The sequence below is a fragment of the Opisthocomus hoazin genome, chromosome 13 (genome assembly GCF_030867145.1).
Source record: "Opisthocomus hoazin isolate bOpiHoa1 chromosome 13, bOpiHoa1.hap1, whole genome shotgun sequence".
Classification (NCBI taxonomy): Eukaryota; Metazoa; Chordata; class Aves; order Opisthocomiformes; family Opisthocomidae; genus Opisthocomus; species Opisthocomus hoazin.
Window position 1 is genome coordinate 3942376 of NC_134426.1, and position 18091 is coordinate 3960466.

General features: G+C 51.1%; 1 protein-coding gene across 1 annotated transcript; it reads left to right on the forward strand.

The window, feature by feature from the left end:
- The first annotated feature begins 10635 nt into the window (after positions 1-10635).
- Positions 10636-17336, forward strand: LOC142363054 (olfactory receptor 14J1-like). Its single transcript, XM_075434995.1, has 2 exons — positions 10636-10660; positions 16378-17336. The coding sequence occupies exons 1-2, from the start codon at positions 10636-10638 to the stop codon at positions 17334-17336; spliced, it is 984 nt and encodes a 327-aa protein (XP_075291110.1).
- The last annotated feature ends 755 nt before the right edge of the window (positions 17337-18091 follow it).

Sequence of the window (18091 nt, forward strand, 5' to 3'; positions counted from 1 at the left end):
TTGCTTCCTCTATGCATGAGATCCTGTTTCTAGAGGAATAATCAGTGAAGAGTTAGGGCAGACTTCTCGGAGGAAAATCAAAGCTATTCTCCTAGAATCTCACCCTGCTTCCTACACACCCCATTCCTTTTCACAAAGCCCTTCCTTCAGCTCTGTGGCTGCAGCTCTGGTTGATGCTGGCAGAGTATACCAGGAGGAGCAGGATCTCTTCCCATGGGCTGCCAAGGAGCCAGCTCTGCTCTGCAGCGGTGGGTTCATGGGCATGGTGGCACAAGGGTTCATGGCCATTGTGGGCCAAGGTCCAGACCTGGTGTGAGACTTTGCCAGAGGAATCTGCTCTTATTGCAGAAGGGATTTTCAGCATCTGCACGGCCAGTGCTAAGGAATGGGGATGGCAGAAGGCAGTCTCAGAGGTTTTGGGTTCCTACAGCTTCCCTCATGTCACCTTAGGGGTGTGTTTTGATGTCAGAAACTCTCAGCATTCCTACTGCACTTCTGGAGAAGAGAGGGAGTCTTGTGAGGTGTAAAAATTGCTTGTGGCTTAGTGCAGAAGGAGGGCAGCTGGTCTGTCCCTCTGAGTTGTTCTGAGCTGCCCTGGGCTTATTCTTCATGAGGTGGATAATGAGCACACTCCTGTGTTATCCAGGAAAACAACCAGATGCTACAGAGAAGAGAGGGATCCAGTGCAGACTGCTAAATGTCTCACCCTTTTTCAGGGTCTCAGCACCTCACTTCTAGCCAAGGACATGGCTCATTTTACCAACCCGACAGGATTTCCTCCCCTGTAGCATCTCCGAGCTTCTCCATGGGGCTTGCACATAACAAAAGGGTGTGAGAGGACAGGTTGGCATTGTGGAGGGCAGCTCACAGCTTGGAAGGACACATCAAGGAGATAGCCAAGTGTTCTAAGGATAGCATATGGTGAAGGGAAAATTAGCTGATCCTCCAGCCCCACAGACTGCGGTGCCCACAGCCCCACAGGGGAGATGAAAGCTGGGGCATTTGTTCCCATGGAGTCACCTGCAGGAATGGAGCCAAAAGATCAGCCTGTGATGCTGCAGGTGAATCTCCAGCTCCCTAAAGAAGCTGACAGAAACAATGAAATTAGAACAGCAATAACACAGGCAAGTGGAGAAACAACCAAATATGCAGGGAGGGTCTGGCTGAGAGAAGCCAGGGCAGAAGCAACCGGGCCCTCAGCACAGCGTTACCCGTACCCAGCTGTGCACGCCGCCTCCCAGACACCAACATTGCTGGGCAGTTGAGCTCTGAGCCCCTATGACCTGCAGAAGAGAAATGGACACGTGACTGGAGAGCTGTCCCATGGCTCTGCTGGAGCTCTGCTGCAGAGGAGAGGTGGTTCATGGCTTGGAGCCCACAGCCCTGAGGGAAGAGGCTTTGGTGGCTGTGAGAGGAGGCAAGGGGGCTTGCTCAGAGGAAGGACTCTGCACCGGAGGGGATGATGCAGATTTTTCTCACATCTCCCTCCCACAACATTTCTGCTTTTCCTTTCCTGTCTTTTCCTGATCATAATCCTGCTACCTGGAGATTTTCCTCCTGGGAGGTATTTCCCTGTCCCCTGTCTTTACCTGTCAGTGCTCACATCCCACCCCCTGTGCACTCACCCTGGCCCTACAGAAACCTGCCTGTTTGCAGGGCGCTGTCTGGGAGCCCGTTCCTGTTTGCAGGTTGAAAGCAGGACAGGTGAGATTCAGCCTGATGGGTCCAGGAAAGGTGATGCTGGTGCTGTCCATAGGCAGAGGGTGCTTTAGGAGGCTCCTATCAGAGTTACTGATCACTCGCTAAGGAGTCTCAGTGACTGCTTCAAAGCTGACAGCTCCTTTTCCATTTATCCCTTTTCCACTGCCCCCCCTCCTAAAACAGGAAACTGAAAACACAAATTCAGGAAATTTTCATTAATTTTATGCAATCCGTGCCATGACCTTCTCCTTGAATGAGCCCTTCAGAAAAAGCCTGTGGGTGAACTGGAGCTGTGAGCAGCCCTGACCCATGGAGCAGTCTCCTGGTAGGAGAAAAAACCTGCCCTACCAGGGATCACTTCTTCGACCCACAGATTCTCCCCACAGCACCATGACGAGCTCCCTGGGAAGGCTGAGCACTGACCCCAGCATACAGACTCCTGTGGTAAAGGGGCCCTGCTCTGCAGGACCATCCTGGGCACCCCTGGCTGCACATCCAGCTTAACATCCTACCAGTAATCCCTGGAGAAGGGGGGCATCCAGTCAGCATGCCCTACTCCTCTGATGGCAGGGCAGGGCAAAACGTCTCAGGAACATGTCTTCCTCCTCTATGCCTTAGAAGCTGTGACAATCCTCCACAAAGATCCTGTAGGCTGTAGGATGTGCCAGCTTTTGAAGATCCCTCCAGCAGCTGCAGATTCACTGCCATGCTTCCAGGGACTTCATTTCACAGGTTGTGAAGATTTCTCTCCCAGTGAGCTCTCAGCATCCTCCCATGCCACGCTGCCTTTAACCCCTCTCTGCCTCACTCCTCTGCCCTCGCTGCCTGCAGGCAGTGCCCTCAGCCCTACTGTGCTTTGCAGAGGAGCTACTCCTGGGCACAGCTGTCTCTTTGAAGTGTTCCCTGTTGCCATGAGCTCCCTCCATCCCAGGAGCCCAGCCCAGCTCAGCAGCAGAGGACCAGCTCAAGGTGGCTCTTTCTCTGCCCACTCTGGGCTCCCTTGTGGTGTTTCTGGGTCTCCAGAGATACTGCTGTGAAACAGGCTGAAGTCATCACTGACATCACTCTCCCTCCCTCTGCTGGGGAGAACAACTTCTTTCTAGCAATGTCACTTCTCCTTATCACATTTAAGACAACTGAACCTGCAATTATTTCTATGTCCAGTGCTGCTGATGGATGTAATCAGCCTGAGTCCTGTGGCACAGGGAGAGGTCTGTCCCATCTTTATCCAGTAGATGTAGGCAGTGCTTCTCCCACATCCTTTAGTTATGTCTTTGACGATACATTCAAAGAACAGATCAATAATTATCCCAGGCTTTTCCATAGCCAAGCACATTTTCAGAAACACCTTGTCCTTCCTGGTGATCAGCTTCACCTGCACCATAGGCCCCCCAAGGCTGCAGGGACACCAGAGACAGCAAAAGCCTCTCCTGGCAGGGATGCAGAGTCCAGCCCTGCATCTCTCTGCTCCTGAGGGATCATCAGGTTTTTCTCTCGTTACGGAGTCCTCATTTCCTCTTTACGTTGCCATCTGACCTCCACACCAGCATGCACTAAAGCAAAGCTTTGCTTGCATGGGACCTTGGGCACTTGGGAACACCTTTCATTGTTTCATGTCTGAGCCTGCTCCTGGTGCCATGGCTGAAGTCCAGCACACCTCTGTTCTGACATAAAGAACCTATAATAGGGTGAGGGAGGGTCCTAAGTCTTATTTAGCCAGCCTGAGGAAGTCTTGCGATCAAAGGCCTCACATCTTACTGGGGACTTTAATGACCCTGTGTATTGGGTTTCCATGGCAAGGCTTTGGTAGTGGTGAGGGGAGCTGCAGAGGTGGTTTAGGTGAGAAGAGAGCAACAGCTGCTTGTTGCACATAGCAGGTTTCTGTTGCCTCCAAAATGCACCAGCCACTGCCCAAACCTGAGCCAGTAAGCAAATGTAGTGGCCCTTCTCTGATAGCCTACTGGAGAAAGGACAAAAGAGAGTGGGCAGCAGCTGTAAAAGAGAAGAATGAGAGAAACAACCCTGCAGACACCAAGGTGAGCAAAGAAGGAGGGGGAGTGAGAGAGAGGTTTGGTAGGGAGCTGGCAGCCAAGAGTCAGCTGACTCCCATGACATTCACAGGACAGCAGAGTGCAAATGCTCCTTTATGTGTCTGGAGGCTCTTTGCATCAGCTTTTTAGCACAGATGGACCAACAAACGGGATGTTCACCGGGATCTGAAAACCTGTGTCATCCTGGTCAGCCTTGGCTCCACTAGCAAAGCCATAGTGGAGTCTCAGCTCCCAAAGGGAGTGCAGAAGGAGAGCAGCAGAGTGCATATGCCAGGTCTCAGAGTGGCAGACTTTGGCCAAGACCGGGAACTTCCAATGGGCAGTGTCACTGAAGGGCAGCAGAATTCAGTGCAACTGCTTTCAAGGACAACATTCTCTAAACCCATAAAGGGTACAAGCTGATACTCCAGCAACCAAGGGGACCTCTCAGGACACCAGCTACGCTAAACAGGCAACATGTCAGGAAGCTCCATGGAAAAAGGGAAGCAGAGAGGGTGTGGACAGAGGATCTCACTTCCAAGGAGGAATGTAGACATAAGGAGGGTTTTAGGAAAGCAAAAGCTCCCCAGGAGTTAACATTTGCAAGGGAGTCCAAGGGCATCAAAGTGATGAAGAGCAGGTGTAGATCTGTCTGAGGAACTCTTTGTCCTCTTTGACTCTGTCTTCACCCACAAGTTCTCCCAACCCTTGGTGCCCTGAAGCCGGATTCTGGAGGAGAACAACCAGCAGTGGCTGTGGATCACTCCAGGGGCTATTGAGCAAGGTTTTTTTGGATTGCTGGGTACCAAAATCAAATCAGGTTGGATCGCCCCTGCACTTGTCCTGTTCATTGTGAGATTCAGCCTAGACTTCTTCACCTGGCTTCTTCTGTAATATTATTACTGTACAGCTATGACAGCATAAAGCTACAGTACCATACCCTTATGTCATACTGCAACAGCAATCATACGTGAGTTGCAAGGAAAAAAAAATCACAAGCTACAATTCTTCTAGGAAAAATGCCACTCCAGTTTCCAGCGGGCAGCCATCCAGACAAGGTAGACAGTTAGATCGTGCTTCCAGTTCGTTTGAAGGGACTTCTAAGTCATTTTTACAGGAGGTGTGCAGAAACTTCTCTTGCCAGGATTAGAGGGGCCCTGCCTCAAGCCAGGTGGAGGAAAGCGACAACCGCATTTATTGGATGGTGTGGATTTGGTGGCCTGGCACATCAGATCCACAAGAGTAGAAAGCTCTAGTGGACACTGGTGCACAGTGTATTTTAATGCCATCAGATTTCCAAGGGTCAGAGTCCATTTGCATTTCTGGAGTGACAGGGGGGTCCCAAGAGCTGAGTGTATTGGAGGCTGAAGTGAGCCTCACTGGGCAGGAGTGGCAGAAGCACCCCATCGTAACTGGCCCCGAGGCTCCGTGCATCCTTGGGATAGACTATCTTAGGAGAGGGTATTTCAAGGACCCAAGTGGTTATCACTGGGCTTTTGGCATAGCTGCTGTGGAGAGGGAAGAACTTCAACAGCTGTCCATTTTGCCTGGTCTCTCGGAGGGTCCTTCCGTTGTGGGGTTGCTGAGGGTTGAAGAACAACAGGTGCCAATCACTACAACAACAGTGCACCGGCGAAAATACCACACCAACCAAGACTCCCTTAAACCCATTCATCAGTTGATCTATAAACTGGAGAGTCAAGGAGTGATCAGCAAAACTCACTCACGCTTTAATAGTCCCATAAGGCCAGTGAGAAAATCTCCTGGAGAGTGGAGGCTGACAGTAGACTACCGTGGCCTGAATGAAGTCACAGCACTGCTGAGTGCTGCCGTGCCAGACATGCTAGAACTTCAATATCAGCTGGAGTCAAAGGCAGCCAAGTGGTACGCTACAATTGACATCGCTAATGCATTCTTCTCCATCCCTTTGGCAGCAGAGTGCAGGCCACAGTTTGCTTTCCCTTGGAGGGGTGTTCAGGACACCTGGAATCAGCTGCCCTGACATTGACTAATCCAGACTGTGTTGGAAAGGAGTGAAGCTCCAGAACATCTGCTGTACGTCAATGACATCAGCATATGGGGCAATACAGCAGAAGAATTTTTTGAGAAAGGAGAGAAAATAATACAAATCCTTCTGAAAGCCAGTTGTGCCATAAATGGAAGCAAAGTCAAGGGACCTGCTCAAGACATCCTATTTTTGGGATTAAAGTTGCAAGAAGGGCATCTTCAGATAAGAAAGGACGTGATCAACAAGAGCTAGGCCACAAACCCCAGATGAGCACAGTGTTTTGGTTTCGGCTGCCGCCGGCAACAAAAGTGCCACGCGGCCGCCCCTCCCCCCGCTGCGGTGCGGAGGAGAATGAAAAGAAAGAGGCAGAAACTGGTGGGTCGGGATGAGGGCAGTTTAACAGAACAGCAAACAGAGGGAAACAGGAACAACAACGGTACAAATAAGGAGAAAACACAGCAACGAACTGCACGACCCAGGCAGCTGCTCTCCCGCACAACACCGGCGCCGCGTCCCCCCAAGCCACGAGTGAGTTCCCGCCACGCCGCCCCCCCCCACCGGAACCCAGCGTGACGTCACATGGTATGGAATACCGGGCTCTGTTTGGCCAGGTGGGGTCAGGCCCCACCCCCCAGCTGTGCCCCTTCCTGGAGTCCGGTGAAAATTAACCCTGTCCTGGCCAAACCCAGGACACACAGGGAGAAAGCTTTAGAGAGCCCTAACCTCTCCAGAGACACACTACAATAGGAAAAGGCACCCAGTCTCCATAGGGTTTGCGTATCTTTCCCATTGGGGTGGCTAGAGTTTGCATGCAGCTCTGGATCCTTGTCATCACTGCTCCCTCCCAAAATCTGTCCTTGAATTTCACATCTTTCATCTCGAGATCTGTGTGCTGTGATTGAGAGGAACTGGGGCAGAGCACGATGGAACAGTCGTACTGTCTTGGAGGGTTCAATCCCTCTTCTTGAGTGTCCCTATCACTTTGACAGTGAAGGAGGCTTTTTCTCCACCTTGCAACAGTCTCAGCCCCACTTGAACAGAAACTCTTGGTGAGTTTATGTCCACTCCAAAATGGGGCAGAGGGATTGGGAGGCAGGGCAGGGAGAGGCTAGTCTTGTGGAAGGATGGGTGATTTGACATTTTCCACACAGGATATTTCCATAAATAGGGGAATGGCTGAAGAAGTCTGGATTGAATTCTGCCTTGAATATAGATGATCTCTTCTGCCACTGTTTATGCAGGAGAGGATACAAGTTTAGCGGCTCAGCTGCACTGGAGTCAGCTGATGTGGCTGAGCCCAGGCATGACAAGACCACTGACCAGCCCCCACTATGAAATCCCTCCCATGACCGAGTCCAGGCCCTGCAGTCCTTCAGGGATGTCCCTGACTTGCTCTGGGTCTCCCACAGGCCACAGCTCCTCACAGGTTCAGCCGCTGGCTGCTCTGTCTTTCCAGAGCACATCTCCATCTACTTGTGTCCACAGCAACTTCTCCACACCCTCTTTGGAAACATCTCTTCCATAGACCCACAGAGCCAATGCAGTGGTCTTCATCCAATTTCCCTTTCAACCTTCCCTTGACTAGGATGCCTGCAGCATGCAGTCTGCATATGGCTTGTAATGATGAGATTAAGACACTCAGACCAGGTCTTGGTGATTTTGCTCATGAAGATTCCTTTTGATTTTAAAGGAAAAGACAATCAGCAAGCAAGTTGTTGTTGGGGTTTAAAATGGGAAAACATAGGGAAAGGATATAAAAGGGTCTGGTTGAATTTTTGCCAGGTTTCTCTTGAGTACGCAGCCCTGCACTGACTTCTCCCTTCATAGTGGACATGTGTGAATGGTAGTGAACTTCAAGCTGATGAGCAGGACACAGGGTGTGTATAGCACCAACTGCAGCAGGGCTGCTAATATCAGCATCTGGGTGCTAGCAATGGGGATACCACGGGACTCTGGGTCCAGGTACTTGACTGAATGAATATCTGCAGAGGAGCTGGGTCTACCCTTGAGAGGTTTCCCAGCTGGATAAGGCTCTCTAGTTTCCCTCCTGCCTGCCAGGAGCACATCCACACTGTGAGAGCTGAGGAGCTCGTGGACAAAAAGTGCAGGGCAAGTTGGCAAAAGCTGGATTGAGAACTGGCTGAATGGCAGAACTCAGAGGGTTGTCATCAGCGGCGCTGAGTCTAGTTGGAGGCCGGTAACAAGTGGTGTCCCTCAGGGGTCAGTACTGGGCCCAGTTTTATTTAACTTCTTTATCAACTACCTGGATGAAGAGTTAGAATGTACCCTCAACAAGTTTGCTGACGACACCAAACTGGGAGGTGTGGTAGATACACCAGCAGGCTGTGCTGCCGTTCAGCGAGACCTAGATAGGCTGGAAAGTTGGGCAGAGAGGAACCTAATGAGGTTCAACAAGGGCAAATGCAGGGTCCTGCACCTGGGGAGGAACAACCTCATGCACCAGTACAGGCTTGGGGTGGACCTGCTGGAGCGCAGTTCTGCGGAGACGGACGTGAGTGTCCTGGTGGACGACAGGTTAACCATGAGCCAGCAGTGTGCCCTGGCTGCCAAGAAGGCCAATGGCATCCTGGGATGCATTAAAAAGAGTGTGGCCAGCAAGTCGAGGGAGGATCTCCTTCCCCTCTACAGTGCCCTGGTGAGGCCTCATCTGGAGTACGGTGTGCAGTTCTGGGCTCCCCAATTCAAGAAAGATGAGGAACTACTGGAGAGAGTCCAGCAGAGGACTACAAAGACGATGAGGGGACTGGAACATCTCTCCTGCAAGGAGAGGCTGAGGGAGCTGGGCTTGTTCAGCCTGAAGAAGAGAAGGCTGAAAGGGGACCTAATAAATGCTTATAAATATCTGGAAGGTGAGTGTCAGGAGGATGGGGACAAACTCTTTTCAGTGGTGCCCAGTGACAGGACAAGGGGCAATGGGCACCAACTAAAGCAGAGGAAGTTCCGTCTGAACATGAAGAAGAACTTCTTCCCTCTGAGGGTGACAGAGCACTGGAACAGGCTGCCCAGGGAGGCTGTGGAGTCTCCTTCTCTGGAGATATTCAAGACCCACCTGGACGTGGTCCTGTGCAGCCTGCTGTAGGTGACCCTGTTTGGGCAGGGGGGTTGGACTAGATGTCCCACAGAGGTCCCTTCCAACCCCTACCATTCTGTGATTCTGTGATTCTGTGGTCCAATGCACTATTAAGAGTTGACCTTATCCAAGGGACCCGTGACTTAATCTCCATCCATTGCTGGGTTTCGCTTAGATTTCTTCCTCTTAGGCACCTGGAATGGGGAGATCTTGCTGAAGAAGACTGAGGCAAAGAGGACACATACAATCTCAGACATATCTACCTCCGCTCTTGCTGAATTCAGCAGTGGCCACGCACCATCTTTGTTTCTGCTTTAACTGTGCTAAAGGAGTACCAGCCCGTTGCTGTGGCCTTGAACTCCCTTGCAAGTGTCAACTCCAGCGGAGCGCTGGCTTTTCTAAACCCAAGCACATTTCTGAATTCCTCCTCTGTTTCCACCCTTGCATCCAACTCTTGTATCCTTCTTTTTTTACATAGAGCTCCCACATGAGTTTCCCGTTTCCCCAAGTTTCTCTCCCAATAGCTCTGCTTGTTTTCCTGACTATTGACATGCACAGCCTCCTGCTTGAAAGACACCATCTTCAAAGGCCAGATGTCTTGAGCTGTGCTGCCTTTGTGTACTGCTCGCGTGGGCTCCCTCATTAAAAGTTGCAGGACTAGGCCAAAGTCTGCTTATCTTCATATCGGGCAGTGATATTCTGAGCATAGTGATGCTCACATTGTTATGACACAGGGCAGAAATGCTTCTGTCCTTCTGACATTGTTTAATTTTAGGCTTGACTACTTTGTATAATCAATGCATGCCTTACTAACAATTGTGTCCTTGAAGAGGAGCTAACAGACTGATAAAAGGGGAACATCCAGCCCAGAAGGCACTGAAAGCTGGACGATTGCCAAAGAAGCATGAAGTTAACAAAGACTGAGGAAAACTAGGAAAAAGGTAAAGGCGGCAGGGGGAGATTGCAACCACCGACTCAATTCAGAACCAAAAAGTCTGCACCTCCCCAGCTTGCGAGTATGCATAGTTAAGCAAGGAAGGAGTAAACTTCTATGACAAGCGTGTAACGTGGTGAACCAGTCAGAATGCAATGAGTAATTGCTTTGTTTTGGTAAGAGTATATAGAACTTGTGACTCTGCTAAACATTGTGCTAGCTTTGTGGAATTATCACCTAGCACCAACATCTACACAAATCTGCAAGAAAGACAACACCTCTGCTCTGTGTGTGTATTGGCGTACTGTGCACTGGGTAAATGACCACACTTTTGGGAGAACAATTTGAGGTCTAACATCTACTCTCTTTTATTGTCATTCCCCTTGGGAGGTGAGACTCCATTATTTCATGGTCATGGCAGTCAAGGCTGACACAGGTTTTAACCTCCATGATTAACTCTCCCTTCTTTGTGAGTTGTAGATGCATATCAACATCACCATTGTTGATCAATCTCACAGCTGAGCTGTAAAGACCAGTGTCCCAAGCTGGGTCTTGACCAAGACCCTCCAGAGACCTCCAGGACAATTTTCATGCTGTTGCGGTCCCCTTCCAGGAAATGCCAAGGTGATTAAAGTCAGCAAAGGGACATTAATTCATTCTTTATCTCCCACCACAATGTCACCTTTACCAGTTTCTCCTCTGAACCTGATCCATAAGGGCTTACCCAAATAGTTCATCCCATAGAGAAGCTCCACACATCTAAGCAGCTCCTTCACACTGAGGACACCTCCCTCCTGATCTTTCTGGCCTGTCTCTCCTTCTCATCTGTATCCACCCATCACAGCACCCCAATCATGTCAGCTGTCTCAGCATGCCTCAGTCGTTCTTCACTCCAGGTGGGATGAAGAGATAGCTTGGGGCCTCCAGCTCCTCCTCCCTGTGCCCCAGGCTGAGGCCACTGGTGCATGTCTGGGCTGCAGCACCTCAGCTGTGGCCTATCGGGGCGGAGAGCAGACTTACAGAAAGAAACCTGTTACCAAGCGCCCAAGGCCTTGTGTGTGCAAAGGCTTTGCTTCAGAGCTGAGACATGCTGGAGGGGACGACAGGTGGCAATGTAAAGGAGAAATGAGGTGCCCACAAAGAGAGCAAACCCTGCTTTGGGCAAGGCCAGGAGAGGGGTATGCTGTCTGCTATGTCTCTGCAGCCCTGGGGGCCTGTGGTGGAGGTGAAGCTGATGTCAGGAAGGAAGGGATGATGTTGAAAATGTCCTTGGGTGTGGACATCCTGTGATCCAGGCACACCATGAAAATCATAGAATCATAGGTTGTAATAGACCTCTAAGATCATCAGGTCCAACCATCAACCCAACACCACCATGCCTACTAAACCATGTCCCAAAGTGCAATATTCACATATTTTTTGAACATGTCCAGGGATGGTGACTCAATCACCTCTCTGTGCAGCCTATTCCAACGCCTGACCACTCTTTCAGGAAAGAAACTTTTCCTAATATCTAACCTAAACCTCCCCTGATGAAACTTGAGACCATTGCCTCTCATCCTGTAACTAGGTACCTGGGAGAAGAGACCAACACCCACCTCACTACAACCGCCTTTCAGGTAGTTGTAGAGAGCAAGAAGGTCGCCCCTCAGCCTCCTCTTCTCCAGACTAAACAGGCCCAGCTCCCTCAGTCGCTCCTCGTAAGACTTCTTCTCTAGACCCCTCACCAGCCTTGTTGCTCTTCTCTGGACACGCTCCAGCACCTCAATGTCCTTCTTGTAGTGAGGGGCCCAAAACTGAACACAGCACTCGAGGTGCAGCCTCACCAGTGCCGAGCAGAGGGCCACGATCACCTCCCTACTCCTGCTGGCCACACTATTCCTGACACAAGCCAGGATGCCATTGGCCTTCTTGGCCACCTGGGCACACTGCTGGCTCGTGGTCAGCCAACTGCCGACCAACACCCCAAGGTCCTTTTCCACTGGGCAGCTCTCCAGCCACTCCTCCCCAAGCCTGTAGCGTTGCATGGGGTTGTTGTGACCCAAGTGCAGGACGCGGCACTTGGTCTTGTTGAACCTCATACAGTTGGCCTCAACCCATGATCCAGCCTGTCCACATGCCTCTGCAGAGCTTTCCTACCCTTGAGCAGATCGACACTCCCACCCAGCTTGGTGTCATCTGCAATCTTACTGAGGGAGAGCTCTGTCTTCTCATCCAGATCATTGATAATGATGTTAAACAAGGCTGGACCCAAAACTGAGCCCTGGGGGACACCACTTGTGACTGACCACCACCTGGATTTGGCACTATTCACCAACACTCTCTGCACTCAGCCATTCATCCAGTTCTTTATCCAGCAGAGAGTACACCCATCCAAACCATGGGCAGCTAGTTTCTCCAGGAGGATGCTGTGGGGAACAGTGTCAAAGACCTTACGAAAGTCCAGGCAAATAATATCCACAGCCTTTCCCTTGTCCACTAGGCGGGTCACCTGGTCATAGAAGGAGATCAAGTTGGTGAAGCAGAACCTGCCTTTCAGGTATCCATGCTGGCTGGGGCTGATCCCATGGTTGTCCCTCACATGTCCTGTGAGCGCACTCACAATGAATCACTCCATAATTTTGCCCAGCACTGAGGTCAGGCTGACAAGCCTGTAGCTCCCAGGATCATTCCTTCCAGCCCTTCTTGTAGATGAGTGTTACAATGGCGATCCTCCAGTCCTCTGGGACTTCCCCTGTCAGCTAGGACATCACTACCAGCCTGATCCATGACTGTACCATCAAAGGGATGGTTAAATGATGGGTGAGAGAAGATCCAGCAGAGTTTGAGAGGGAATGCCCTCAAGTGGAGACCCTGCTGTGACGTGCTTGGTGTTCATGCACTACCATGCATCCACTGGGTAGAGAAGGGACAGACCTTGCATCACTGCAGTGGTGGGACTCAGTGACTGCACAAAGGCACGAAATCTGTGTGAGATGCCCTGGGTGGTGCCTGTCACACAATGACTCTGAAAGAGGATGGGGTTCCTGCATGGGACTTGTACTGTCCATGTCAGATGCATGCAGTTGTCCTGGAGAGCCCTGGCACATTCCACAGTCATAGGTGTCTGTAAATGTGAAATAAATGAAGATTCAGCTGCCCTGAATGAGGTTAGGCAATGAAGGGATGCATATGAGACAAACCCCATCATACTGTTAAGGCCACGTGGACAAAACAGCTGACGGAGAACAGAAAGGGAGAGACTTTGTTCTCCCTGTGCCACAGGACTCCATTTGGTCAGGATGATTACATCCATCAGCAGCCCTGGACATAAGGAACATTTAAAGGTTGATTTGTCTTCAAGGTGGGCACTTTCTGTCATTGAAGTTGGCCAAAAGGTTTTCCCACCAGCCTCCAGGAAGGTGCCCTCAGACGCTGCCCTGTCTCTTTAAACTGCTCCATCAGAGCTTGTAGTTACCAGCAAGCATCTTGGTCATCTCTGGAACTAAACCTGTCACCAAGTGTCTGCGTCTGAACATCTTCCTCCTGCTCTCCACCTCCATTAATTACCAAGGGAGCTGAGAAAAGGATCTGCCATGCAGGAGGCTGTTTTGTGCCAATCTCAATTGAGGCAAGAGGAGTCCCACCTCCTGTGGGTTTTGTGGTGAGCATGAGAGAGACCTGAGTCCTCAGGACTTCAAACTCAGGATGAGATGCCTCGAATGACTAGGCTCAATCCCTTCCCTCAGCAGGGGCAAATGAGATTCCTTCCTGTCACTTTCTGGTTGTCCTGTCTTGTGATGGGGCAAGGAAAGGTGATTTTTGTTTCTAACTCTTTCTCTGAGAGGAGAATTGACGCTGTTGAAACTGAGTGTCTCTCCCCAGCTGAGGGAGGCAACAGGAGTGATTGCTTCAGCCTGTTTCACAGCAAGTTGTCCTGGAGACCAAAAGACACCTCGAGGGAGCCCAGAGTGGGTAAGGATATTGCTGCCTTGTGCTGGTCCTGTGCTGCTGATCTGGGCTGGGCTCCTGGGATGGAGGGAACTCCTGGCAAGTGGGCAGCACTTGCAGAGAAACAGCTGTGCCCAGGAGCAGCTCCTCTGCAAAGCCCAGCAGGGCTGAGGGCACTGCCTGCAGGCAGCGAGGGGAGAGGTGCGAGGTGGACATAGGTTAAAGGCAGTGCGGGGTGGGAAGACGCTGAGAGCTCACTGAGGGAGAAATTTTCACAACCCATGAAATGGTAAGTCCCTGGAAGCAGGGCAGTGAATCTGCTGCTGCTGGAGGGATCTCCAAAAGCTGGCACATCCTACAGCCTACAGGATCTTTGTGGAGGATTGTCACAGCTTCTCAAGCCTAGAGGGGGAAGACACCTTCCAGAGAAGTTTTTCCCTGCCCTGCCATCAGAGGAGCAGGGCATGCTGACTGCCTTCTCCGGAGATTACTGGTAGGATGTTAAGCCAGGTGTGTAGCCAAGTGTGCCCAGGACGGTCCTCCAGAGCAGGGTCCCTTTACTGCAGGAGTCTGTATGCTGGGGTCAGTGCTCAGCCTGCCCGGGGAGCTCCAGATCGTGCTGTGGGGAGAATCTGTGGGTGGAAGAAGGGACCCCCAGTAGGGCAGTGTTTTTCTCCTACCAGGAGACTGCTGCATGGGTCAGCTGCTCACAGCTCCAGTTCACCCCCAGAATATTTCCTAAGGCTGACTCAAGAAGAAGGTCATGCGCAGGATTACTGTAAAGATAACAAAAACTTCCTCAATTTGTGTTATCAGTTTCCCTTTTGGAAGAGGGAGGGCGGTGTAAAAGGGATAAATGGAACAGGAGCTTTCAGCCTTGAAGCAGTCACTGAGATTCCTGAGCCAGTGATCAGTAACTCTGATAGGAGCCTCCTAAAGCACCCTCAGCCATTCCTCTGCCTATGGACAGCACCAGCATCACCTTTCCTGGACCTACCAGGCTTAGCCTGACCTTTCATTTTCCACCTGCAAACAGGAACACACACCCAGGCAGTGCCCTGCAAACAGGCAGGTTTCTGTAGGGCCAGGGTGAGTGCACAGGGGTTGGGATGGGGTCTGTGAGTGCTGTAATGGAAAAGACATGGGAGAGTGAAACATCTTTCAGGAGGAAAATTTCCAGGCAGCAGATATATCATCAGGGAAGGAGCAGAACAGAAAACCAGATATGATGGGAGGGAGAAATCATAAAACTCTGCATCATCCCCTCCAGTGCAGAGCCCTTCCTCTGAGTAAGCCCCCTTGCCTTCTCTCCCACCCAGCACAGCCTCTGCCCTCAGGGCTGAGGTCTCCAAACCATGAACCACCTCCTCTGCAGCAGAGCTCCAGCAGAGCCAGGGGGCAGCTCTCCAGCCACATCTCCATTTCTCTGCTGCAGATGACAGGGGCTCAGAGCTCAACTGCCCGGCAATGTTGGTGTCTGGGAGGGGACGTGCCCAGCTGGGTATGGGTAACGCTGTGCTGAGGGCGTGGCTGCCTCTGCCCTGGCTTCTCTCAGACACCCTATTGCTGGATATTTGCTTGTTTCTCCTCTTGTCTGTGTTATTCCTATTGTTGTTTCATTGTTGTCGTCAGCTTCGTTAGGGAGCTGGAGTTTCAGCTGTAGGGTCACAGACTGATCTTGTGGGTCCTTTCCTGCAGGCGTGTCCGTGGGAACAAGTGCCCCAACTTTCATCTCCCCTGTGGGGCTGTGGTCAATGCAGTCTGTGGGGCTGGAGGATCAGCTGCTTTTCCCTTCATCAGATGCTATTGTTAGGACACTTGGCTGTCTCCTTGAGGTGTACTTCCAAGCTCTGAGCTGCCCTCTACAAAGTGAACTTCTCTCCTCACAACCTTTTATTATCTAAAAGCCCCACGGAGAAGCACAGAGATGCTACAATGGAGGAAATGCTGTTGGGTTGGTGAAAGGAGCCATGAGTGTCCTTGGCTAGAAGTGAGGTGCTGAGACCTTTAGAAAGAGTGAGACATTTAGCAGTCTGCACTGAATCCCTCTGTTTTCAGTAACGTCTGGTTATTTTTCAGGGTAATGCAGCAGTGTGATCACCTTCCATCTCACAAAGAACAAGCCCAGGGCAGGTCAGAAGAAGTCAGAGGGACAGACCAGCTGCCCTCACTCTGCATTAAGCCAGAAGCAATTTCATATGCCTCACCAGTGTCCCTCTCTTCTCCCTGAGTGCAGCAGAAATGCTGAAGGTGTCTGAACTCCAAGAAAACTCCCCAGGTAAGCTGGGGGAGCTTTATGAACCCCAAACTTCTCCAACTTTTCTCTGTTATTGCCGTTCCTAGCACTGAGAGTGCAGAGGCTGACAAGGTGATTTTCTGTGAGGAGCGGTTTCATCTGACCAAGTCAGACACCAGGATAGACCCCTGACACCACTACTCCCATGAGCTCCTTGCTGCATAGCAGGGCAGACTCCTCAAAAGGCGGAGGACAGAGGTCCTGCTCCTTACAGTACCTTCAGCCAGCACCAACCAGACCTCGAACAAGGAAGCTGAAGGAAGTTCTCATTGAAAATGAATGGAAAATGCTCAGAAGTTCAGCAGTATTAAAGTTCTAGGAGTATGGCTTTGCATTTCCAATGACAATTCTCCTCTAACACTTTATTGATTCTTCCTCTAATGACAGGATCCCATGCCCAAAGGAAACACCTGTCCAACAGCAGCTCCATCACCCAGTTCCTCCTCCTGGCATTCGCAGACACACTGGAGCTGCAGCTCTTGCACTTCTGGCTCTTCCTGGGCATCTACCTGGCTGCCCTCCTTGGAAAGACCCTCATCATCACCTCTGTAGCCTGTGACAACCACCTCCAAACTCCCATGTACTTTTTCCTCCTCAACCTCTCCCTCCTTGACCTGGCATCCATCTCTATGACTGTCCCCAAAGCCATGGCCAATTTGCTCTGGGACACCAGGACCATCTCCTATGCAGGATGTGCTGCCCAGCTCTTTTTGGTTTCCTTCTTAGTAGTAGCAGAGCATTGTCTTCTGACCATCATGGCCTATGACCGATACATTGCCATCTGCAAACCCCTGCACTACAGGACCCTCCTGGGCAGCAGAGCTTGTGTCCACATGGCAGTAGCTGCCTGGAGCAGTGGCTTTCTCAATTCTCTGCTGCACACTGCCAATACATTTTCAATTCCTCTCTGCCACGGCAATGCTGTGGATCAGTTCTTCTGTGAAATCCCCCAGATCCTCAAGCTCTCCTGCTCACACTCCTACCTCAGAGAAGTTGGGCTTCTTGGGTTTAGTGTTTCTTTATCTTTTGGGTGTTTTGTTTTCATTGTGCTGTCCTATGTGCAGATCTTCAGGGCCGTGCTGAGGATCCCCTCTGCACAGGGACGGTACAAAGCCTTTTCCAAGTGCCTCCCTCACCTGGCTGTGGTCTCCCTGTTTTTCAGCACTGCAGTGTTTGCCTACCTGAAGCCTCCCTCCATCTCTTCCCCATTGCTTGATCTGGTGATTACAGTGCTGTACTCAGTGGTTCCTCCAGCAATGAACCCCTTCGTTTACAGCATGAGGAACCAGGAGCTCAAAGACGCCCTGAAGAAGCAAATTCAATCTGTAGTATTTCAACAGCAATAAGGTGCCACATCTCTTCACAAGTGGTTTCCAACATATCTAGGGAACCTCCTGTGCTTTGGACATTTTACCTGTGACAATTCTGCTTCTCAAGAACCGTGAACCCAGCTTGTCTGACAGAGTTACCTTTGCATATGTGTCTGGCACAGTGTAAAAGGTGCCCTCCCATGCCATGTCTCTGTAATAAACCAGGATTTTCTAAATGCCAGTGTCTCCAGGCTTTGCTCTCTTCCCAAAGCTGAGGTCAGGAAAAAGCTGAAAATATTCTCCCCATGAGGCTGTGCTGCTGTGCTGGGGTTCTCCATGCACTGAGGGGAGGAGTATATGGGGTGATATGTTAGGGAATAGGACTAGAGTGAGCTTTCACTGGTGTCCTCCCTGTTCAGCCCTATCCAGCACCAGCCACTCACCAAAGGTTTATGTGTGAGCTTTTCTGCACAGCCTCTTTGCTCCTCCCGCTGGGTTCAGTGCCTGCACAGGGGGAACAACCAGCCCTTCTCGACCTCTCTCCTTGTACAGACCCTGGCAGACTTCAGAGCAGGGATGTCTGCTAAACCCCACCTGGGATGCAGATAGGGCTGGATAGGTTCCACAGCCTGTGGGAGGCTGTTTCAAGTAGGAGGAACAGAAGGGGAACAGGGTACAAAGGGATGTACTGCAGATCATGAGAGGCAAGCTGCTCCTCACACCGAATACACCCTTCCCCATGCTGCACCTGAACACTGCAGCCATTGGACCATGTGTGGGACAGCAGGGCT

Bases quoted from the DNA above. Each gene is read 5' to 3' on its own strand.
- LOC142363054 (XM_075434995.1), top strand. From the start codon at position 10,636: ATGCCTCAGTCGTTCTTCACTCCAG. The intron at 10,661-16,377 runs GTGGGATGAAGA...CTCTAATGACAG, and splicing joins TCAGTCGTTCTTCACTCCAG to GATCCCATGCCCAAAGGAAA.